Source organism: Humulus lupulus, chromosome 9 (assembly GCF_963169125.1).
Source record: "Humulus lupulus chromosome 9, drHumLupu1.1, whole genome shotgun sequence".
Lineage (NCBI taxonomy): Eukaryota > Viridiplantae > Streptophyta > Magnoliopsida > Rosales > Cannabaceae > Humulus > Humulus lupulus.
This window is the reverse complement of record NC_084801.1, coordinates 9318193-9343790: the sequence shown is the minus strand read 5'-3', so window position 1 is coordinate 9343790 and position 25598 is coordinate 9318193. Positions and strand designations below refer to the sequence as shown.

Below are 25598 nucleotides of genomic sequence, written 5' to 3'. Positions count from 1 at the left end.
TTTGATTTTTTTTTCTTAAGTTTTTTTTTTCGAATTGTAAATAATATTATATTTGTAAAAAAATACAATACAAGGTAATTAATAAATAATAATTAGTATACTTAAAAATAACATATCAAGAAAATAGCATGGTAGGTCGGTTTATAAAACCGACCTACTAAGTACCTACTAAGTTGCATAATAGGTCGGTTCTATCATTGATGATTTCTTGTCATAACATAAATTTTTTATGACTATATGTCGTTTTTAATCTTAACAAATAATTATTTGTGACTGAAAGTATTATACAGTAACAATTTGTCCTTGAGCAAAAATATATTTAGTCACAATAAATTATTATTTTTGTTGCTAATACTTTTAGCTACGGACTTTTAAATATATTTTTAGTCACAAATTTTATTGTAATCATGGAAACAATATTATTTATAGTTAAATCTTGGATTTGAATTTTTTTCTTCCAAAATATGTAAGATCCTATCACAATTACTTTATTACAATGATAAAAGTAGTAATTAGTTACAACTTTTTCTTAGTTCAAGAGTAGTAGCTGGTTACGATTTTGAAACCAAAAGAAAAAAGTTTTCCCAAACTTGTAACATGTTACCAGTTTTAAACTTGTAATTGTTACTAGTTTTAAACTTGTAACTGTTACCAGTTTTAAACTTGTAACCTGTTACAAGTTTTAAACTTGAAAAAGTTGTAACCGGTTATAATTTATCTCATTGCTGGTTACCTGAATAAAATTTTGAAAAAAGGACAATTTCATATTCAAACTTGTTATCCAGATTTCCAGATAGCGTTTAGATTGATGACCTCGGGGAAGCAGAATTATCGATGTCTTTCACGGTAGGTGACCAGAGCTCGCGGATGAACAGAAAGGCTTCGCCTCTCCCGTTTAGTGTCCGGATTACTCTTCCAAGCAAACACAATACGGAAACTCGTCAACTCTCCCGGACTCCCGAAGGGGTATCCTTCGGGGAAGCTCCTTCCAGGAGAAGCTCTTCGAGTGGTCTCCGCAGAAGCAGTTCCGTGCCTCGCACGGAACAAAGCCAAGCGATCGAGTCCTGGAGGAGGCATATTTGGAATGATATCCGCCTGACACAGGATCCCGCCTGACACGCCCGTCAGGTCAAAGCCGCACACATCCCAGCACGCCTAAGGGTACCTTTTCACCTACTGTTCCGCTGACAACTTGGAAAAGACGGCTGACTTTGTGTGTTCCCCATACTTTCACGTAAATATACCCACATAGAGTCTTGTAGCCATGCTACTACAGTAATTGTATCCCTATTTATGGCTGGTGTAATTAAGACTCATGTACGTAGAGAAAAACCCTAATCCAAAACCCTAGCTATAAAGACCCCTTCATTTTACAAGAAGAGGGACGGAAAAATCATATAGCAAAAACTCTACTAAAATCTCTCTAGCTTCATCTTCTTCAAGAGAACCCGAGAGAAACACTGTGAATGTGTGAAGTTCCTGTGCACCAGCCATCTTACTGTAACCTTTCCCAAGTATAATAACATCGACTCGTGGACTAGGGCTTGTTAACGCCTGAACCACGTAAAAACACTGTTTGTTTAGTTACATTTCAGCATTTCTACAGTTCTTATCTTTTTATTATTCTGTTAGTTATTCGTTTCCGAAAAACTCGGTAAACATTTTGGTGCTTTCATTGAGAGCTGTAGGAAGTTGTTAGTCAGCTCTTTTTCTGTGTACGTTTTTTGTATTCACTTCGTGCTAAAGAGATGGTGACTACGAGAAAATCCGCTGTTGACAAAAATGCTACGGTCAACCCCGATACCGTGATGGAAGATGTGGTGCAAAGCGAACCCTTAGACTACCAAGGTGAAGACCCGACATCCCGCCAGGATCGGGTCAGTACCGAAGATACAACATACTTAGAAGACGAAGAAGAGTATGTCCAAGACGGTTATTACAAGGACGGCTACTACTATGAGAAGGACCCAGAACTGGTCCAAGTAGCCGAAGAACTGGTGGCCACTAAGGCCAAGCTTGCTGAGCAGGAGCGCGTCTCCGAAAGAATGCAACGCATGATGGAACACCTCCAAAGTAAGTTCGGAGATCTAGGCGACTCGGACGAGGATGCCTCTGTTCTAGGTGGTGCTGATGCCCCCATGCCGGATCCAGCCGCTGCTGGACCATCCAAAGCCGCCCCTAACAAGGGCAAAGAAAAAGTTGGAGAGCCTGTGCGCGCTGACGCCCCTGCACCTCCTAAAGGCGTGAATCACCAGGCTGACTGCCCCCCCCCCCCCCCCGCGCGCAGAAGGTCTCTGGCGCTCCTAAGCCCAGACGTCCTTCAGCCCCAAGGGGGCACTCTGTGCCTAAAGGGCCCGGTGCTAAGGCACCCAGGCCTAGGGGAAGGAGCAACCGCCCCAGTGATTCCGTCAATCAGGACGGTCGGGCTGCGAACTCGCACTCCGAAGATAGCTGGTCCACGGTGGACCTAAGAAGAAGGTTGGAGGCCAAGTATGAAAAGGCCAAAGGAGAAAAGGCCCGGCCTCGCGGAGATGACCTCCGAAATCATATTAATGACAAGCTCCGGGGACGTGACCTCCCGGAAAGTGATACAAAGAGGCTCGAGGAACAGATTGCTGCCTTGACCAAGCTGGTCCGGAAGCAAAGTGGGGCCCTGTCAGACTCTGAGGAGGAAGACCCGGAACCATGTATTAGGAGGATCGCGGAAACGTCCCTCCCGGATAACTTCAAAATGCCTCACATAGAATTATATGATGGGAGGACAGACCCGCGTACCCACCTAGCTAAATACAATAAAATGATGCAAGTGGCGCGTGTCAGTGAGGACGCCAAATGCATGTGCTTCTCACTCACCCTTACCAAGTCCGCGGAGGACTGGTGGAAAAGATTAGCTCCCGGATCGATCCACAGTTGGAAGGAGCTACAGTCCGCGTTTAGGAGGCAGTTTATTGCTGCCCGCGACCACGACATGGAGGTTGGTTCCTTAACCAACATCAAGCAGCAACCCACTGAGAACCTCAAAGCTTTCATTCAGAGAATGATGGAAGCTGCTGCAAAAACCAAGGTCAGCGATGACATGAAGCTGATCGCCCTTCAATCGGGCCTTACTGTCGGCTCCCTGCTATGGGGGGAAATGCAAAGGAGACGGGCAGAAACGCTGTCCGAATTCATGTCAAAAGCTCAGGGAATCATCAACCTTGAGGATGCCTACCAGCAGGCCTTTGGAGTTCCCCCAGCTCCAACGCCTTCCGTGACTGCGCCGAGCTTTGCTTCGCAAGCTCCCGCACCAGCCCTCACGCTTCCAGGAGCCCGATTCACTCCAAGTGTGTATGGGCCTTCCGCGTCTGCTCAGACGCCGAGTCAAACCCATTTCTCTGGGTACGGAGCAGTACAAACCGGATGTAGTATCGCTCCTGGCATGCCGCAGCCGCAAGCGGAAGCCCCAGAACGAAATTTGAGCCAATCGCGGAGCAAACGAAGCGGAAGAAACTCCAACCGGGGAGACCATTCAAAGAAACCCCGGAAGGACTATGAGCCCAAGTTCACGGAATATACCAGTTTGATAGACTCGCGAGAGAATGTCTATCGGGCGACCTGTAATATGGTCAACTACAGGAAGCCCCCGAAAGTGTCTCACGGAGGAAGGCGTCCGCGAGACTCCAATAAGAGGTGTGAGTTCCACGGAGACGTGGGGCACACCACGAACGAGTGCCTTCAGCTGAAGGATGAGATCGAGTCCCTGGCAAGAGCGGGACACCTCGGTCAGTGGGTGAGGATACCCATTATCTATCCCGGACAGGGGATAGTTCACGGAGCTGCATATTCCCCGGGACAGAGGGGGGCCGCTAGCGCTCCTGGAGCCGGTCACCCCCAAACTCCCGGGTCTCAGTTCCCCGCACTTCCTGCTCCACCCGCTCCGGCGCCCATTGCCTTGTTGGCTCCAGGACCAGGCAACCCATATCCGCCCGGCCTTGCTCCGCCACCCGTTGACGGACACGTCGCCACCATTTCCGGAGGACCACACCTTGCCGGAAGCACCCGCAACTCCCAGAAGAGGTACTTGAGGGAGTTAGAGCACGCCGAGGAGATGTGCGCCTTGGTTCAATCACCTGCTCAACGTCCCCGAATGATGGATCTTCCCATCACCTTCACGGAGGACGATGCTCGACATGTGCACTTCCCCCACAACGATCCCCTCGTGGTGAAAGCCCAGATTGCCAATAAGAAGGTCTCACGGATCTTGGTCGATAACGGAAGCTCCGTGAACATCCTCTTCAAAGCGGCCTTCCACGCGATCGGATTGACCGAGACAGACCTGGCCCCATGCCCCATCCAGCTTCAAGGTTTCAATGGGGACGCACTCATGCCATTAGGGAAAATTCAACTGTCAGTCACCCTCAGAGGAGAAAGCGACGCTTGTGCCTTCAAGCATAGCACATTCGTGGTGGTCGACTGCCCCACGGCGTACAATGCCATCTTAGGCCGACCGGTCCTGATCGATTGTGGGGCCATAACCTCGATACGCCACTTATGTTTGAAGTTTCCATGCGACGATGGGTGTATTGGCACCCTCCGAGGAGACCAAAGAAGTGCACGGAGCTGTTATAACATCTCCGTCTGATCCGTCTACACGGTCCAAGAGACGTTTGCTGCCATTCCTTTGGCGGAAGAATTGCCAGAAACTGGGGGTGCTCAGGAGGCATACTTTGACGAACTCGACCCAAGAGTGGGAATCGAGAAAGCAATAGAGCCGATGGAGGAAGTCGAAGAGGTGATCCTCAACCCAGGAGAACCCACCAAGGTCATTCAGGTGGGGAAAAACCTGCCGTCGGCCGTTCGAGATAAGATCGTAGCCACTGTGAAGGATAATCAGGATATCCTGGCATGGTGCCACGCTGATATGACGGGGATTAATCCCAATGTTGCGTGCCACGCACTCAACATAGACCCATCTGCAACTCCAATTCGCCAAAAGAGGAGGCCGCTGGACCCAGTGAGAGCCGAAGCCGTCAAAGCTGAAGTGGACAAATTGATGTCCATAGGCTTTCTCCAGGAGTCGCACTATCCCGTGTGGTTGGCCAACCCAGTTCTGGTCCCGAAACCCGATGGGTCCTGGAGAATGTGCATTGACTTCACGGACCTAAACAAGGCCTGCCCGAAAGATTGTTTCCCTCTCCCGCGAATCGATCAGATGGTAGACGCTACTTCCGGGTACGAACTCTTATCCTTCATGGATGCGTACTCCGGATACAACCAGATCAAGATGCATGTCGCGGACCAGGAACACACCAGCTTCCTCACGGACAAGGGTGTCTACTATTACGTGGTCATGCCTTTCGGTTTGAAGAATGCTGGGGCGACGTACCAGCGTCTGGTAAACAGAATGTTCAAGGACCAACTGGGGAGGAACATGGAGGTGTACGTGGACGACATGTTGGTAAAGTCCAAGACCTCCGGGGACCACAATGACGACCTTGAGGAAGCTTTCGCCGTGATCCGAAAGTACGGGATGAAACTAAATCCAAAGATATGTACTTTCGGGGTCTCGTCTGGGAAGTTCCTCGGTTTCATTGTCAGCTCCCGCGGAGTGGAAACCAACCCTGAGAAGATAAAGGCGTTCATAGATATGCCTTCCCCCCGGAAACATAAGGATGTCCAGAGCGTTACCGGAAGGATAGCTGCTCTTAGCCGCTTCGTATCCAAGGCCACTGACAAGTGTATCCCCTTCTTCAATGTGTTGCGAGGAAACAAGAAGTTCGAGTGGACCCCCGAATGCGAAGCAGCCTTCCAACACCTCAAAGAGAATTTAACCCGAGCTCCCATTCTGTCCAAACCTGTCGAAGGAGAGGCGTTGTTCTTATACTTAGCTGTGACTGAGCACGCAGTAAGTGCCGCTCTCGTCCGGGAAGAGGGCCGTATCCAGCTCCCTGTGTATTACGTAAGCAAGAGGTTATTGGACGCCGAGTCCAGATATTCGATGATCGAGAAACTCTCCCTCTGCTTGCTGATCGCTTCACGGAAGCTGAGGCCATATTTCCAGGCGCACACCATCAAAGTACTCACCAACCACCCTCTCCGACAAGTCCTGCAGAAGCCCGAGTCTTCTGGCAGATTGCTTAAGTGGGCCATGGAACTGAGCCAGTTCGACGTCCACTACCAACCACGCGTTTCCATAAAAGTTCAAGCTCTCGCGGACTTTATTGTGGAATGCTCGGGAATGAATGACCTCCCGGAAGATCCTGTCCCGGAACTTCCCACCTGGAAGGTCTATGTAGACGGAGCCTCAAATGAAAAAGGAGCTGGAGCGGGGGTCATCCTAATATCTCCCCAAGGGCATCAGCTCCAGAGCGCCATTCGTTTCGCGTTCCCAGCATCCAACAACGAGGCAGAACACGAAGCCATGTTAGCTGGATTACGACTGGCCAGAGAAGTCGGAGCCCAAAAAATCGAAGTATACAGCGACTCCCTACTTGTGGTAAACCAAATATCCGGGGAATACCAGACGAAAGGCGAAAGGATGGCTGCCTACGTGTCTCTCTCCCGCGACCTACTGCAGCATTTCAAAGGCTACCAAATCCGCCAGGTCCCCCGGGACCAGAACTCACTTGCGGACACGCTGGCCAAGCTTGCAACGGACCCGGAGATTGAACAGTATGGCTTAGTCCCCATCGGGCACTTAGAAGCCCCCAATACTGAGACACGAAGGATAAACGCCATCATCGACCATTCCCACTCCTGGATAGGACCCATCCTCAGATTTCTCACCACCGGAGAGCTCCCCACTGATAAAGCTGACGCAAGGAAGCTCCAATATCAAGCTCCCCGATACGTGGTTATGGAAGGAAAGCTTTACCGCAGGGGGTTGTCCATACCCTTCCTTAGGTGTGTTGCCGGAACCGAAGTCAGCACCATCATCCATGAGATTCACGGAGGCTTCTGTGGCGATCATACCTCCGGGCTGAGCCTCTCCAAAAAGATCCTTCGACAAGGATACTTCTGGCCCACCATGAAGAAGGATTGTGTGGATTATGTCAGGAAGTGTGAGCAGTGCCAGAGGTACGCCAAGGTTCCGCGAGCGCCGCCTACAGAAATTACCCTAATGACCAGCCCCTGGCCGTTCGCCGTTTGGGGCATTGACCTAGTAGGTTCCCTCCCCACTGGAAAGGGTGGAGTGAAGTACGCCATAGTCGCGGTAGACTACTTCACCAAATGGGCTGAAGCTGAACCTATGAACACGGTCACATCTAAAAAAAGCACTGGATTTTGTCATCAGGAATATAGTGTGTCGTTTTGGGCTTCCACGGAAAATTGTGTCCGACAACGGAAAGCAGTTTGACAGTGAACACTTCACGAACTTCTGTGCTTCGCATGGAATTATCAAAAGCTTTTCCGCAGTCGCCAGACCCCAGGCTAATGGGCAAGTGGAAGCTGTAAACAAAATATTAAAGACCACGTTGAAGAAAAAACTCCAAGCCTGCAAGGCTCACTGGCCGGAAGAACTTCCGCGAGTACTTTGGGCCTATCGCACAACAGAGAGAACTTCGACGGGGCACACGCCTTATTCCATGACCTTCGGTTGCGAGGCTGTCATCCCAGTAGAAGCTATGATCCCCTCTCACAGGCAAGACACCTACGATCCTACCCGGAACCATGCCCTCCTCCAGGAGTCCTTGGACATGATCGAAGAGCTCCGGGAGCAGTCGCAGGTCCAACTAAAAATGTACCAAGGCAAGATAGCCCGACACTTTAACATGAGAGTCCAGAGCCGTACATTCGAAGTTGGGGATCTTGTCCTACGGAGAGTATTTCCTGCTACGCAGGATCCGGGAGTAGGAGTCCTCGGACCCAACTGGGAAGGCCCCTACGAAGTCCAAGAAAAAGTGGGCCATGGGACGTATCACTTAAAGAGACTCGACGGATCTAATGTCCCGTGCGCCTGGAACGCGGAGCACCTCCGCCGTTACTACCAGTAGGCCCCGGACCATCCAGTCGGAAGTCCTTGGTGAAAATAGCAAAAGTGAAAAATGTGGAAATAATCCTCCCTGTTGTAAAACTCACGCCTAGCAGGCTAATTTAATGAAACACGGAGAGATTCACTCCGCTTTTACTGCACTTTTTATCCCTGTGTTCAAAGCTGCGTTTTAACAAGTGACCACGCGGTCCGGAGACGTCCGGACCCCACACTCACTTGGGGGGTATACATGGCTAAGGCATAGCCATACGCCCCTTGAACAAAACGTACATAGAACACCACTTATGTGCTAGCATTGTGTTTGAAAATTTTAAATTGTTTGAAATGTTTAAATTGTTAAGCTTAGGTTTATTTGTTGCCATGAACATGCTTGCATTACGTGTCATATGTGCATTATGTGCTTATGTGAAAATTGCCATGGAAATGCCTGCCATTATGTATCATGAGAATTATCTCCTGTGTAGCCCAGCGATGGACGGGACTGGGGGTTGAGGCACGTTCATAGAGCTACACCAAAACACCCCTAACTCCCTGACAAGTCCTTTGCAGAATTCTCCGCGAGCGCTGTAGAGCTTTGCTTCGCAAGCTCCAGCCCCGGGTCCCGCAAGGCGAAAGATGGCTAGACCCGTGATCGCTGTAAAGCTCTGCATCGCAAGCTCCAGCTCCGGGTCCAGCGAGGCGAAAGATGGCAAGATCCGCGACCGTTGTAAGCCTTGCTTCGCAGGCTCCAACTCCGGATCTCACAAAATAATGCATGGCAAGCTCCATGGCCATTGCAAGTTTCAGCTCCAGAAGCAGACATGCTCGATCCCCCCACTCACAGCCGGCTTTGCTTCGCAAAGCCCCTGCTCCAGGATCACACCTGGTGGGCGTGGCGATTTCCCCGACAACAATAAGCCTTGCCTCGCAGGGCTCCGTGCCAGGTCCCTGAAGTCAGCCACCATGAGGTTCGCAACAACAGTTAGTTTTGCTTCGCAAAGATCTAACCTTAAGTCTAGCGACGCTCACCAAAAGAACTCCCGTTCCAAACAATGGAACGACTCACCTTAGCAATCCCAGCGAACAGTATAACTACAAGTCCCGGGATTGGCTATTTGCCTCAGGAAAGCTAAAGTACGGTGAAAGGAGCCTGGTCGTTGGAACCAGGAAACCTTCGTAACCTAGAAACTACATGGGAAAAAGACATCATCCGTTAAAGCTTCAAGTGGGAAGTGCATAGGTTTTGGCCGTTGGAACCAAAACCCCATACGCCCCTACAACAGTTTCTACCGTATAAATGTCTACCCTAAGCGCAAAGATAAATAAAGAACTCGGCAGAAAAAGAAAGGAGAATGCTATGATTATGGCAAAAATGTCCGCAATGAAAAACTCAAAGTGAAAAATAATTAAAGATAAAACCCCTTCAAGCATTGGGGGTAACTACAGCTTCCACGACCGCAGCTTCGGGGGCATCGGTTTCAACTGAGGCTGGCGGAGTCGGCTCATTGGAAGGAGGAACTTGGTCATGAGAAGGTTCAGAGGTCCCCGCCTCTCCGGGATCTCCCGCCTCAGGAGCTTCAGCACGTTCGTCAATGTTGTAAGTTTGGACGTACGCCTCTGGGCCCTGATCCCACACGAGTAGCTTCTCCCTCATGGCTTCGGCATCATCTCCCAGATAGCCTAATACCTCCGGGTTCACTTTCCAGAGTTGATGCATGAGGACCACATGCGATATATTAATCGTCCTGTTCAGTATCACCTCAGCATCCTCCTTCTCCTTCAAGCGCTCCGCCTCGGAGGTTGCCAGCTGTGCTTCCGCGACAGTTAGTTGGGCCCTCAATTTTTCCATTTCGGCCTTGGAGGCATCCCGCTCCCCCTTAAGAGAATCAATCTCCTTGCGCTGCTCCCTATTTTGGTTCAGCACGGATTGCTTCTCGGTCACATGCCCCCTGGCAGTGAATTGCAAGGCCCCGATCTCTTTATCCTTCTCGGCGAGCCCCAACTGCAGCATAGACACGAGATCCCTGCTCCTCTTATGGAGTTGCTCCTCCTCGTGCAGCTTACTCTGAAGAGTGGAATATTCCTCTTGCCGCTTAAGGAGGAGATCGTTTTTTGATTGCAAGCGGGCTTCCAGGGTATCCTTCTCCACCTTGGCTTGGGACAGCTCTTCCCGGAGCTTGGAGTTTTCGGCCTTAATCCCATCCGACCGCTGTCTAAACTCATTCTCTGCCTTGGCCCGGTACTCTTGATAATTGGCAAGATATTTCTTCTCCGCCTCTTCTTCAGCCGTGCGCCGGGCCTGATCAATCTTCTCCGAAGCCCCCAAGGCCTGTTGGGTCAGTTTCTGTTTCTCCGCCTCCAAGGCCTGGCGAGCCAGTTGGCTCTCCTCCAGCTGAACCAGAGCTGCACCAACCTCCCGGAACGAGCGTTCCGCGATCATAGAGGCCTGCAAGGAAAGACAACAGAATGAGCTAAAGCCGGACCAAAAGACAGGTGATCCCAAAAAATAACAACTGACGGCTTACCCCGGACAGTTGCTGCTTCACAGCGTGTGTCAGCAACAGCGGATCCTTGCTGCTACTGATGGCCCATTTCTCAGAATTGAGCTCGCATAAGCTCAGGGCCATGTCCTCCATCATCTCAGCTCCGAACGGCGCCAATGCACGTCCGAGCCTAGGCACCAGCCTCTTCTCCAAGGCTGGACCATCCAGAACCGCTCCGGCCGGGTGAAGAGATCTCACCCCCTCGGCCAGCTCAGCTCTCTTCACGGCAGACAAGTTATCTGCCCTTCCCTGAGTAACAGCCTTCTCCGCCTCTAACCGCCTCTTCAAAAAACTATCGGCCCGTCTTACACCCTCCAGGAGGGCAGCGGGGAAACTGGTTGGCTTCCGTGGGAAGTGGAACTTCAGGCCAGGCAGAGGAAGGTTGGTTGTCTGAGAAGAAGGAGACCCCGGAAGGGTGGACCCCCTTTGAGCTGGGGGAGGAGGCAGACGGGGTATTAAGGCCCCGGTCTGTTGCTTTTGCTGCTGCGGCATCAGAAGTAATTGCCCTTGTTGCTGCTGCTGGTTTGGATGTTGTGGTTGCTGCAGCTGTGACGTTGGTGATTGTCTCTGTTGTTCTTGTTGCTGCTGTTGTTGTAGTTGTGCTTGCTGTCGTTGCTGTTGTTGTTGCCTTCGACCAGGAGAAGAGTGTCTAAGGCGTTTCTTCTTAGCACCCTCAGCATCTTCTCCCGGACGCTTGCTCACCCCAGTTGTCTTCACGGGGAACACAAGCCCTTCCCCGTCGCTGCTGCTACTCGAGACCATCATGGTATCAGAAGGCCCGTCAGCAGGAGACTTCTCTACCCTCGGAGACACTTGCGCCTCGCCACTCGTCTTCTTGGGGGAGGCAGTTTTACCTCCCCTACCAGCCTTGGTCTTCCGTCCTTTCCCCGTGGACGGGTCTTGGCTAGTGGCAGCCTTCTTAATGAGCAAAGTCACTCTCCCCAACATCTCGGCTTCCGGATACTCTGCAAGAAACGTACAAAGCAAGGTTAACGAACCAACGAGCAATGAGAAAGAAAATAAGTAAGAAGCGGCAATCAAAAAGCACAAGCAAGCGCGCCAGCAGGGAACAAGAAACGAGAAAAAGAAAAGTTTGAAAGGGACGACCATGCACGAGAAACGTGGATGGCCTTCCCCGAGCAAAACAAAACATCGCTTCCTGCTCCAGGAAACTCCCGTACTCCTTGAAGTCCGGGAATGACATGCTGAGAGAAGAAGGGTCAACCATGATGACACCTTCTGGCAGACTACCGTCACTCAGACACCAGAGGAGCTCATCTACCCTATCGCAATACCTGTCGAAAGGTATCCTACGCGGATCTAGCCTAAGGAAACGGGGATCAAACCCCATCTGAGAGGTCCGGGAAACCTCAGACAGGCTGGGGGTGTGAATCAACCGAAAACTAGTCTTACCTCTCCCGGAGGTACTAGCCCCCGGAGCCCCTATGTTAGGGTAAGCCGCGGCATGGCGAGCCTCGATCTCCTCTTCCTCCGGCTGGGGGTCGGGGAACCTCTCCGCCCAACTAGGAGATAAAGTATTTTCGTCCCGGGCTGCTTGGGTGATCACCTTAGACAGCTCCAGGGCAATCTGCTCCCGGATGTCAGCCGACACCTGAGTCTGCCCCCTGCCACTCACTGGCTCGATATTTTGGAAGGAGGCGAGTAACCCATACTCCCTCAACGATTCGGAGGTCACAAGTCCCTCCACTTTCAACTCTTCCTCAGAAAGCCCTTCGTAGAACTTGGACCTCCTTATCATCTCCGCGCAGCGAGGTGTCCGCGGAACGACTTCTGCAAAAATCAAGCACAAGCGTTAGAGATCCTCCCAAAAGGCAAATCAAACGCAAAGAAACAAGGTTGAAAAGGAGAGGAAGGAGCACTTACCAGGGATTTTGAAGTCCAAAGATAGGGCAGGCACCCTCTTTAGCGGGAAGCCAGTCGTCAGGAACCAGTATTCCCGGAGGTCTGGAACCCTCACGGTATGACAAGTGGGGCACATCACGTCCGGGTGCCTTTCTAGCCTGTAAAACCCCACCTTGTCTGAATGACCCCTCATAGGCTGAGACTTCAACCCGTAAAAGTACAGCACCTCCTCCGGGGTAGGAGCTTCCAGTCTCCGGGACTTGCAAAAGATGAACCACCCTGCTAAGAGCTTGTAGCTGGGAGGAATTAACTGGAAGGGGGCAATCCCCGCCTTCACACAGAAATTGGCAAAGTAACTCCTTAGGGGCAGGTGCGCCCCACACACTATGTGTGCCCAGCTCCAGGCACCAAAGCCCTCGTGACTCTGGCTAGCTGACTCGCCCAGCACCGACAGACGGTGCCACATCAGACCTGGGATGTTCTTCAGGCCTGCCTCAGAGGAATACAGCTCCAGCATGCCATAATTCCTGAAAAGGTTCGGCTTTTGGTCCATCTCCCAGATGGAACTATTGGAGGTTGGTGGGCTAGCCGCGACCACTTTCGCCTTTCCTTTCCCCTTTCCACCAGCGACAGGAGAGCCCTTCTCTTGGGCAGAATCAGCCTCCCCCACAGCAAGGAGTTGTTCCTTTGAGATGTTCGTCACTGGACAAAAGAAAAGAAAGAAGAAAACACTCTAAGCAGTCAGCACCCTTGTCATACCCTAGTGGTATCAAAGGCGTCGGGGAGACCCTCCCCGAAAACTGCTTGGAGAGGCTCCCACCGAGCTTACCGAGGGATTGGCACCATGCCACCCGAAGGGCAGCAAGGAACCAGACTCAGACCCCGAGCCTAAGCCCACCAAAAGAAGTGTTTTTCCAGAGAAAGACACCCTAAAGGCGTTCATGCTTATGCCCTAAAACAGCAAAACAAGGGACGACTTTCCAAACGCAAATCGCCAAAGCATGCAGAAAAGGCTACTTATCGACTCACAATCGATCACATGCCTACCAAAGCCCTATTCACGCATGCACATAAGCAATAATGGCAGAAACCTCTACTCTAACAACTACCAACAACCTAAGGTCTGGGAGGGAAAAGCAAAGTAGAAATACTTACTGATATTCGGGTAGGTGGAGGTTGAAGGAGTAACTGGATCACTGCACAGCACGATCGCGAGAAGTAAAAGCTGCAAAGACGAACGGCGATTCAAACCAGGAACTTCGGGGAATAAACCCACTGCCAAATCAAAAAGAAAAGTTTCCAGATACTTACCAAAAGAAATGGCAAGTTCGGGGGAACGTAAGCCGGGAAGCCTGAGAGTTCGAAGGTTTGGAAATCTGAAAATCCTAAAGATGGAGAATCTGAAAGCGTAAAGAGGAAGAAAGGTCCTTTCCCTCGTTTTTATAGCAGGGAAGAAGCCGTTTCGAATTCCTCAAGTGGACGGTCCCGATCTTCCCATTCCGTGTGCATCAGATCCAACGGCTGGAGAGGAAGCGACGATCCTATTTATGACTCCTCGGATGGGAATAAAGTATTTATTTCCCATCATTACACCACCTCGGGCCCTGAGTAACATTAAAAACCGTCAAATCATTAGTCAGATGACTGACGCACGCATCCTCAACCAGTCGCCTCACGCACACGTCTTGGTCGCAGAACCATTCCCAGAATGACACGTGGTCCTTGCCGCACTTGAGTACTTGATCTCAAACAGAAGAAATTCCCTTTCTTTTTCATACTAACACTCAGGCGGGAAAAAGGAACCCTTCCGGGAACACAGAAGGTGCCCCCTCGCCTAGTCTAAGAAACCGATTGTACAAGCTCCCGAATCTCTCAAAGCTCCGTGACCTTGGGGGGTAAATGTTATCCAGATTTCCGGATAGCGTTTAGATTGATGACCTCGGGGAAGCAGAATTATCGATGTCTTTCACGGTAGGTGACCAGAGCTCGCGGATGAACAGAAAGGCTTCGCCTCTCCCGTTTAGTGTCCGGATTACTCTTCCAAGCAAACACAATACGGAAACTAGTCAACTCTCCCGGACTCCCGAAGGGGTATCCTTCGGGGAAGCTCCTTCCAGGAGAAGCTCTTCGAGTGGTCTCCGCGGAAGCAGTTCCGTGCCTCGCACGGAACAAAGCCAAGCGGTCGAGTCCTGGAGGAGGCATATTTGGAATGATATCCGCCTGACACAGGATCCCGCCTGACACGCCCGTCAGGTCAAAGCCGCACACATCCCAGCACGCCTAAGGGTACCTTTTCACCTACTGTTCCGCTGACAACTTGGAAAAGACGGCTGACTTTGTGTGTTCCCCATACTTTCACGTAAATATACCCACATAGAGTCTTGTAGCCATGCTACTACAGTAATTGTATCCCTATTTATGGCTGGTGTAATTAAGACTCATGTACGTAGAGAAAAACCCTAATCCAAAACCCTAGCTATAAAGACCCCTTCATTTTACAAGAAGAGGGACGGAAAAATCATATAGCAAAAACTCTACTAAAATCTCTCTAGTTTCATCTTCTTCAAGAGAACCCGAGAGAAACACAGTGAGTGTGTGAAGTTCCTGTGCACCAGCCATCTTACTGTAACCTTTCCCAAGTATAATAACATCGACTCGTGGACTAGGGCTTGTTAACGCCTGAACCACGTAAAAACACTGTTTGTTTAGTTACATTTCAGCATTTCTACAGTTCTTATCTTTTTATTATTCTGTTAGTTATTCGTTTCCGAAAAACTCGGTAAACAAAACTCTCAACTCATAAATCAATTGTTGGTCTCAATTTTTTTAATAGAATTGTAGATCGACTAATATTGGTCTTGAGTAGCATAAAATCAATCGAAATTGTGAATGAAAGTTTACAATATGTGGGAATGTGGAAACTTTTGAAACTTAATTGCCAACAAATAAGAGTATAAATCCTGTAAATTTTTTGGTAGAAAAAGATAGTGATCGAGGTAGAATGACATATGAAATTATATTATTACATTAATTATCTCTTTAATTAAAATTTTAAGATGGCATATATGTAAGTTTCACTATAAATAATATTGTTTCCATGATTACAATAAAAATTGTGACTAAAAATATATTTAAAAGTCCGTAGCTAAAAGTATTAGCAACAAAAATAATAATTTATTGTGACTACATATATTTTTGCTCAAGGACAAATTGTTACTGTATAATACTTTCAGTCACAAATAATTATTTGTTAAGATTAAAAACGACATATAGTCATAAAAAATTTATGTTATGACAAGAAATCATCAATGATAATTTATGTTATGCATGGTAGGTCGGTTCCTTAAAAACCGACCTGCCATGCTTCTCTTTGACTAACATGATAGGTCGGTTCCCTGAATACCGACTTATGAACATATATTAAGTCGGTTTCTGCAGAACTGACAGATGCCTGATGTCCAGATTGTAGTAGTGATTGGCCGCGGCCAACATGATCTCCTGGCCGCGGCCTCCGCGCGAACATGACCCAGAATATGACCCATGGCCGCGGCCGTGCGACAAATTTTTCTTTAAAATTTAAATTTTAAATGTAATTATTGGGGGCTATAAAAGGGATTAGGGTTAACTTTTATCATAAATTTGGATTGCGATTTTTAGAGGCTAGAGCAGCAGAGGAGGAGGAAAAAACATCATCATCTATATTCTTCAATCTAGTTTTTCATTCTTCTCAAAACACTTTTATTTTCATTGAATATTTATGTTTATGAATATGAAATATGATTATGGAGTAGTTTTCTTTATAGTTAAGGGTTATTTCAAAACCCTAGACATGATATCTTGAATGCATTGATGAATTTTTTTTTTATTCCCTTATATTAAATTGCTTCTATTTTTCTATTTGAATGTCATGGATCTTGTAAAATCTTGTTTAGATGGGCATTCTATAATAATTTTAACAAATGGCAAAAATTTCAAAACATCAGGGGCGACTCATACCAATATCAGGGGCGACTAATGATGTGTCGCCCCTGATTCTAGAATATTAGGGGCGACATATAGTCGCCCCTAATAATTTTCACAAGTGGCAAACATTCAAAACATCAGGGGCGACTCATACCGATATCAGGGGCGACTACTGATGTGTCGCCCCTGATTCTAGAATATTAATTTTCACAAGTATCAAAAATTTCAAAACATCAGGGGCGACTCATACCAATATCAGGGGCGACTAATCATGTGTCGCCCCTGCTACTAGAATATTAGGGGCGACATATAGTCGCCCCTAATAATTTTCACAAAAGGCAAAAATTTTCAAAATATCAGGGGCGACTCATACCAATATCAGGGGCGACTAATGATGTGTCGCCCTTGATTCTAGAATATTAGGGGCGACATATAGTCGCACCTAATAATTTTCACAAGTGGCAAACATTCAAAACATCAGGGGCGACTCATACCAATATCAGGGGCGACTAATCATGTGTCGCCCCTGATACTAGAATATTAGGGGCGACGTGTCGCCCCTAATAATTTTCACAAATTGCGAAAATCTCTCAACATCAGGGGCGACTCATACCAATATCAGGGGCGACTAATGATTTGTCGCCCCTGATTTTTAGAATATTAGGGGCGACATATGTCGCCCCTAATAGAGTCGCCTCTAAAACCAATATTTCTTGTAGTGTTGGTCAATGCCTTGAATAAGACATTACACCCTGAATGTGTAAGTAGATCATATTATAGATTACCAGATCATTAAAAATCCAATGTACTGACTTATTCTTAGGACTTGTTCTTTTGAACATATAATTAAAATTATAAACCACTGTGACCTAGTCACTATAATTGTAATTATTTATATGTTCAGGATTTTATAAATGTTTGTATTATTCCAATAATCATGTAACAAAATAAGCAAACAACACGATTGTCGCTCTAAATAATTCATACTTTTTTTATTGACAATATAAAATTGCGTTACATGTCCGACATGATATTATAAAGGCATAAAACCCAACATGTATAAGATATCATTTTGATAATTATTAAACAAAATAAAAGTGTAAAATGATGGCAAACAAGAAAGTAGTCATAAAATGATATAATCCTTGTATTTTGTGTCGATCGAGGACATCGACACAAGGAAACAAAAAGAAAATAATAATAAAGTGCTGACAAGGATTATATATCTGTCTATCTCTTTATTCAATTCCTTGCATCTTCCTCAACATGGCAGCAAATTCATAGATCTTTACTGGGTCAGGACTAACTTTTGAAACAGTGTCTCTTTGGTAACACCTTTTGATCCAAGCTGAGAGTTTGGGGCAGTGGTCCTCCACTTTAAATCCTCCATATTGCTCAAAAGTATAGAACCAACTTGTTAGGGCGATGGCCAAGATGTCAACGTACCCAAACGAGTCTCCACCGAAGAAGGGTTTGTCGGCTAGGGCTAATTCTTCCAACTGTTTCAGAATTTCTATAAACTCCTTCTTAGCCACCTCTACGGCTTCACCTTGGCCACTCCATATGTTCCTCCCAGCGTCAAATACCTTCTCATCATATTATAGAATATTAATATAGTTAACCATAACAGTACTTTGCTAAGAAATGAGGTGTTATAAGAAAGTGTTATGCTTTGTATAGGTATATATATTAAATGAACCTTTTTGTCTATGAAGTCAGCCCAAAACCTAGCTTGAGCTACATCGTATGGAGAAGATGGGAGTAATGGAGGAGAAGTCCAAGTCTGATCGATGTAGTCAACGATGATGGTTGACTCTGCTAAGGATTTTCCATGGTGCAATAGGACAGGGACTTTTTGGTGAATTGGGTTGGATTTAAGCAACAATTCACTCTTTCCTCCAAATAAATTTTCTTCTCTGTTTTCGTATTCAATGCCTTTCTCATTCAGAGCTATCTTCACTCGTACACAGAAAGGGCTTGCCCAACAATCCAAAATTACAACTTCACCTGATTTGCTCATTTTTTTGGAGTGTACTAAATACTACTTTCTTAATGGATATATCTCTCTATATCTTCTTTTGATGGTATTCATAAAACAAAACCAGGTTATTTTTATAGTGAAGATTTCCATATAGAAGATGAGAATTTCAATGTCTTTAATCATTAATGTCATTGGAGATGCAGTCTATAAGTTCTTGTTATTTTCACAACTTAACATGTAGTGTTATATTAAATAGGATTTTTTTTAAATTAATATATATATATTGTATAGTGACAATTTGTTCTCATAGAAATTATATAGTTTATTTTCTTGGAAAACAAAAATTGTTCATATAGTTATAGTCGGCAGCCGGCGATTAGTAGACTATATATATATACATAAATTAAATGTTGTACGTTATTAAGATAAGGGAATTAGATAAAATAATTAATGAAGGTGTTATAGTGAAATAAATGAATAACTTAATTATGAGGGTTTTTAATTTGCTTTCATTGCGCTGGGAAAGTAATCAGAGAGATAAATATTTATGGCATATATATTTGGTTGGTGATATTGATAAGAATTTAAATATATTCATGCATTTCACTCCTTTATGTATATAAAAACATATATAATATTAATCACAGACTACTACAAATATAGCATTTCTCTGCGGTTTTTTTTAAACAATAAATAAAAAGCGCAGTGAAAAGGTTTGAAAGAGTCAAAAAATGTATATTTAATGTCCGCGCCCTGTTTTATTGCGGTTTTTAAAAAAAACACAGTGAAAGGTTTGAACGGGACACTTTTCTCCGCGGTTTTATACCCAAAACCGCAGAGAAAAGTGGACATTTCTCTGCGGTTTTGAGTATAAAACCGCGGAGAAAGGTGGTCTCCACCCACTAAATCCCAAAAAACCTATTTTCCCACTCATTTTTCCCATCTTCTTCTTTGTTGAAGGTCACGGCCGAAGCTCTCTCCCCACGCCGTCCCTATCCACGGTACCCACATTGTCTATTTCTTTTTGTTTTTTTTTCCATTTCTTTGCATATTAATGCTTGAAATCATGTATATATAGTTAATCTTGAGTTATTTTGAAGTTTTAGGGTAAAAATGAAGAAATATTGTGTGGGTTTAATGGTGGTTTCTATGTATGATCATATGGTTATTTTTTGTAATATTTTTGAAATTTTATATAGGATTGGAGGACATTTTCATTGTTTAAAACGTGTATTGATCACTAAAACTTGATTTATTTAATGTATATTTCGGTTTAGGGTATTTTTGTATTATTTTATTTAGAATAATGTTGTTTACATAATTTTTTATATTAAAAATTAGTGCTTGCATAATTTTGTATATTATTTAGGTAATGATTTTTTTAAAGTATATTTTTGTTAATTATATTATTTTAGGATAAATTCAATTACCATATATTTACTAATGTTTAACTTTTTATTGTAGGAAATATTTGTTTGAGTGTGAGCTCCCACTCAAGGTTGAAATATTTGTTCGAGGTTGAAATTGGTGAATATTAATTTTTAAGGTAAGTAGTAATTACTACTTAATTTTTTTTTTTTTTTTTTATATTTACAAACTATTGTTAGAGGAGTTTGAATATATTAGATATTCATCCATAGTGAAGTAGGTTCTGAGATAAAATTGTGTGCTGCGGAGATAACAGAAGGTTGAGAACATGTGTGCCTTAGTGAAGTAGGATCTGTGAATTTTCTGTGTGCTGCGGTGACTTATGGTTGAGAACATGCATGTTGTTTGTTATATGTTTTGTTTGATGTGAATTTATAGGTAGATAACTTGGGAGATGCTATAAATACAGAGGAAACTCTGCCCAATTTTTTTTTGATGATATTAGTTGAACATGTTTTATAAGTTACTATATATAATAATAATGTTTTTGTTTTTGTTGAAATTTTAAATACATATGAATTTTGGATATGTCATAGAAATAAATGAAACTCTGTCCATTTCATTTTATAATTTAATAATTGAACATAATTTTAGAGTATTACTATACTAATTTTCTTTTCATTATCAACTTAGGAATTAGGTAGATATTATCATTATGGATAAGTCATGGATTCTTGAGAATAGAGAAACACAACAATTTCAAGACGGATTCAACCAATTTTTAGAATTTTGCCAAACAAATTGTAGTGATCCGGAAAGAATTCATTGTCCATGTATAGATTGTGGTAATGGAACAAAAGGAAATATTACCATGATAAAAAATCATGTATTTTGTCGGGGATTTGATACAAGTTATCGTACATGGTATTGGCATGGGGAATCATTGAAAAATAATAATCCATATCCATTCGGGAGGCGAGGGGTTGATGATTTGGGTTATAGTGATTTTGACGATCATCCTATGGAATTGCTCGATGAAGCACAAGAAGAGTTTGTTGATGATCCTTCAAAATTTGATAAATTGGTTAGAGATGCAGATAAACCATTATTCAATGGTTGTCTGAAACAAAGATTACCAACGATGGTAAAATTTTACAACATAAAAGCAGAAAATGGAGTTAGTGATAAATGTTTTAGTCAATTTTTAGCTGCTTTTAAAGAGATTTTGCCGTTAGATAATTGCTTCCCTGAGTCTACGTATGAAGTGAAGAAAACTTTAAATTGCATAGGCTTGAAGTATGAGAAGATCCATGCATGTCCGAATGATTGTGTGTTATATCGTAAAGAGTATGCAGACATGGACACTTGCCCAGAATGTGATTCACCCCGCTACAAACCTAACAAGAGTAAGGAGATCAGGAAACTTATTCCTCAAAAAGTGATGTGGTACTTGCCCTTGATTCCGCGGCTAAAGTGATTATATCGAAGTGCAGAACACTCTGAAAACTTAATATGGCATGAGACTAGGCGAGTGAAAGATGGTAAACTTCGACATCCTGCAGATTCGCAGGCTTGGAAAAAAGTTAATAACTTAAATCCAGAATTTAAAACTGAAGCAAGACATCTTCGTCTAGGTCTAGCTGCCGATGGTGTAAATCCACATAAATCTCTAAGTAGTAGGCATAGTTCGTGGCCTGTCTTCCTTGTTATGTACAATCTTCCTCCGTGGTTAGTGATGAGAAGAAAGTTTTTGATGCTCACGTTACTGATTTCAGGCCCAAAACAACCGGGACACGAAATAGATGTTTATTTGGCACCATTAATTGATGATTTGAAAGATTTGTATGAAAATGGTGTTGAGGCATATGACAGTTTTAAGAAAGAAGTCTTTAACTTAAAAGCTGTTTTGTTGTGGACTGTTAATGATTTCCCAGCTTATGGTAATCTATCAGGGTTAAGCACAAAAGGTTACCATGGATGTCCAATATGTTGCACTAACACAAAGGCTATTCGTCTGTCTAATGGGCACAAAATTTGTTATATGGGTCATAGACAAATCATCATTATAGGGACAAAAAAAAAGCATTTGATGGTGATAAAGAACAAGGTGTTGCTCCTTTGCCACTTTCGGGGCAACAAATTCTTAAAGAAGTAGAGAAAATTAATTTCAAGTATGGAAAAATGCAGAAAAATAAGAAAGTAAGTGGATGTTTCCAAAGGAAATCAATTTTTTTTCGTCTCCCTTACTGGAAAGATTTACTTGTTCGACATTGTTTGGATGTCATGCATATAGAAAAAAATGTGTGCGAAAGTATTATAGGTACATTACTTGATATTCCCGGTAAAACTAAGGATGGTTTAACTAGTCGTTTAGATCTTGTTGAAATGGGTATACGAACTGATTTAGCACCTGAATAGAAAGGTAAACGCACATATTTACCTCCTGCTTGTTTCACGTTGTCCAGAGAAAGAGAAAAAAGTTGTATGTAAATCATTTGCAGAGATGAAAGTGCCTGATGGCTATTCATCCAACATTCGAAACTTGGTATCCATGGGAGATTTGAGGCTGATGGGTATGAAATCGCATGACTGTCATATGTTGATGCAACAATTACTTCCGATTGCTATTCGGTCAGTATTACCGAAAAAAGTTCGAGATTGTTTAACGAATGTTTGCATATTCTTCAATCATTTATGCGGAAAAGAATTAGAAATGAAAAAATTGGATGAATTGCATTATAAGATAGTGGAAACTCTATGCAACCTTGAAATGTTTTTTCCGCCATCCTTCTTTGACATTATGATTCATTTAATGGTTCATCTAGTAAGGGAAGCCAAGTTGTGTGGACCAGTTTGGGCGAGATGGATGTATCCATTTGAAAGAAGTATGAAGGTGTTGAAAAGTTATGTGCGTAATCATTATCGTCCTGAAGCTAGTATGGTTGAATGTTATATATCGGAAGAGGCAGTAGAATTTTGCTCAGAATACATGAGTGGGGTTGAAGCAATCGGAATCAGCAAACCACGAAATAACTCAGATGGAGTTGATAAAGGACTACGAGGGAATGAAACAGTGACCACCGTGTCTAGGGCAGAATTAGATCAAGCTCAATTAGTTGTGTTGCAAAATAATCCCGAGATTCAATCATATATAATGTAAGTAGAAAATATATTTCAATCATATATATTAGAGTAGTGTTTTTCTTTTTGTTGTTTAAACTTTTTGTTATTTCTTTTATGTTTCAGTGATCACATAGAGTTATTACGGTCGATGATTCCAAACAAGATTAAAAATAAACAAAAATGGGTTATATATGAGCATAATAAAACGTTTTGCCAGTGGCTGAAGAATACAATTTTGACGAAGTTGGGAGAAAAAAATCATGGACTGTCGACTGAGTTGAAGCGCATATCTCTTGGAGCAAGCATTGATGTAATAAAGCATCAAGCTTACATTGTTGAAGGGAAACGATTTCATACTAAGTCAAGAGATGATGCGCGTCTGGTTCAAAATAGTGGAGTAAGTGTAGTCGCAGAAGCTATGCATTTTGCCAGTGCAAAAGATAAAAACCCAATTTCAGGCACAATGACATACTACGGGGTTGTTGAAGAAATATGGGAGCTAGATTATTCATTATTTCGTATTCCTCTTCTTAAATGTTCTTGGGTGGACAACAATACTGGAGTTAAAACTGACGAACTTGGATTCACTCTGGTTGATTTAAGCAAGAAGGGAAGCAAGAACGATCCTTTTATCATGGCTTCCCAAGCGAAACAAGTGTTTTACATTCTTGATCCAGTTAATGATAAATGGTCCATTGTTTTATCAGTTCCCGAGCGGAAGTTCTCAGAAAAAGAAGAGTACGATGAAAATTATGATTTATATCATGACTGTTTCATTGTTGGACAACCGATACATGAACAAGTTGAGAATATTCAGGAACATGATAATGAAAGTGATAGCGATGATCGTGATTATCTTAGAACCGACATCGAAGAAGGAATATGGGTCGATTGTGAATCGACCAGAAATAAAATAAGAAAAAGAAGAAAACATGTTTAGTAAGTTATATAATTCATTAATACTTGTGATTATTTATTTGTATAATGCATTAACACTTGTGATTATTTATTTGTATAATGCATTAACACTTGTAATTTGTGTGATGCAGATGGCGGATAAAAGAGATGACAAAGAGAAACAACAAGGTCGTGGTAAAACAAGAATGAGTTACATGACCCAACAAAAAGCCAAAGGAATCAAGAAAAATCTTCAATGGAACGATTTGGGACAACCAATAGGTGATGTGTATACAAACATGATATCATATCTTAGATCTAGAGTACGAGCCACGATTTCTATCAACTCAGGTGATTGGAGGAAGGTCCCACAAGATTTGAAAGATGGTCTATGGGAGGATATCATTGTAAGAAATTATCATTATGATATTTATTTATTTATTTATGTGTGATATCTAAATTTAATAATTACTTTTCTTAATTATATTCTCAGGGTGGTCACAACATTCCTCAAACCTTCAAACGTGAGATTTTGAAAAAAGCTGGTCAAATAATGAGAGATTTTAAAAGTGAATTCACTACCGAGTACATCAAACCTTTGGCTGAAATGGGTATGATGGAAGAACTCAAATTTCCCCCAAAGAGGTATAGCGATATAATTGACGAGAGAGAATGGTTACAATTTGTAACTAGTCGTCTAAGTCCAGAGTTTCAAATAGTGCATCAAGAACAAAAAAACCGTGCATTACTAATGAAGTCAAGGCATCGAACCTCTCGTAGAGGAATGGCTAATATAAGAGAAGATTTGGTAAGTATATTTGATATTATAGTTTAAATAATGGTTGATATTATCGCAACATATAACTATAATTATCTTGTACAATGCAGAAAAAAGAACGAAATATTCAAAATCCAGAGAGGTATCAAGTTTGGCTTAGATCGCGTGAAAAAAATAAAGTTCTTGTGACAGAGCTAGACCGACAAATTGCCGAAAAGATAGTAAGTTTTCTAAGGTTTCAGAATCAATATATTGTTTTTATTTATATAAACTAATTTAACCAAATAATATCTTGAGTAGGAGGACGTCAAAGAAAAAGTGATTCGTGGCGAAATTACAGCTCAGGGTTGAGATGACATCTTGACTCAAGCATTAGGGACACCAGAACACCCAGGTCGTGTTCGAGCTGGCGGGTATGATAATTTATAATAGTTGTTTTCTTTTAAGAATTATTTAGATTGGTTTATTGATGGACTTTATTGATTTTTTTTTGTAGGTTCACTGCGACCGTTTCCAAAATGTTTGGAAAAAAAACATAAAACAATGACTGCAAGAGAGGAGATTGCTCGACTAAAAGCTGAGATTGAAGAGCTAAAAAGACATAAATTTAGCACAGAAGAGGAATTAGCTCAAAATGAAGAATATAATGAGGAAAACGATGAGTGTGGATACAACGATGAAGGGCAATTTGATGAGGGACAATATTATGAGAATACAAGTGATGAAGTCTATCGACCTGCCCCCAACGCAGATGATCATTTTCATCAAACCGAAGACTATCCTTTTGATGAAGATGATGGATCATCAATTTATGAGTCTCCGCCACCACCGACCTATGAAGTTTATTTGTGTTCTGATAATATTGACAATGTGGTGGCTAAAGGTGTACTCATTGTACCAAACATGGGTAGCCAAATTACCGTCCATGGAAATGTACTTGATGATTCAGTTGCGAGGGTTTGGCTTATAGATGTCTTACAAGAAGAAGCTGAGATCCCTATTCCCTTTGGTAACGTACGATATGTTGGGGACGCACGAGACACATTCTTGCCTTGGCCTAAAAATTTAATTGTGGCTTGTCAGGTATAAAATTATTTGCTTAGATATTAAAATTTTATTTTTAAATGGGTA

The 25598-nt window shown here is 43.7% G+C and overlaps 1 protein-coding gene and 1 long non-coding RNA gene across 2 annotated transcripts; one reads left to right on the top strand and one right to left on the bottom strand.

The window, feature by feature from the left end:
* Nucleotides 1-17558: 17558 nt before the first annotated feature.
* On the bottom strand, nucleotides 17559-18340 carry LOC133802078 (glutathione S-transferase 3-like). The gene is made up of 2 exons (XM_062240324.1): nucleotides 18020-18340; nucleotides 17559-17906 (listed from the first exon to the last, which is right to left on the bottom strand). Exons 1-2 carry the CDS (start codon nucleotides 18338-18340, stop codon nucleotides 17559-17561), a joined length of 669 nt encoding a protein of 222 aa, XP_062096308.1.
* A 5947-nt stretch (nucleotides 18341-24287) lies between these two features.
* On the top strand, nucleotides 24288-25545 carry LOC133801044 (uncharacterized). Its single transcript, XR_009876714.1, has 4 exons — nucleotides 24288-24497; nucleotides 24578-24688; nucleotides 24768-24880; nucleotides 24964-25545. It is a non-coding gene; the product is annotated as an uncharacterized LOC133801044 (long non-coding RNA).
* Nucleotides 25546-25598: the final 53 nt, after the last annotated feature.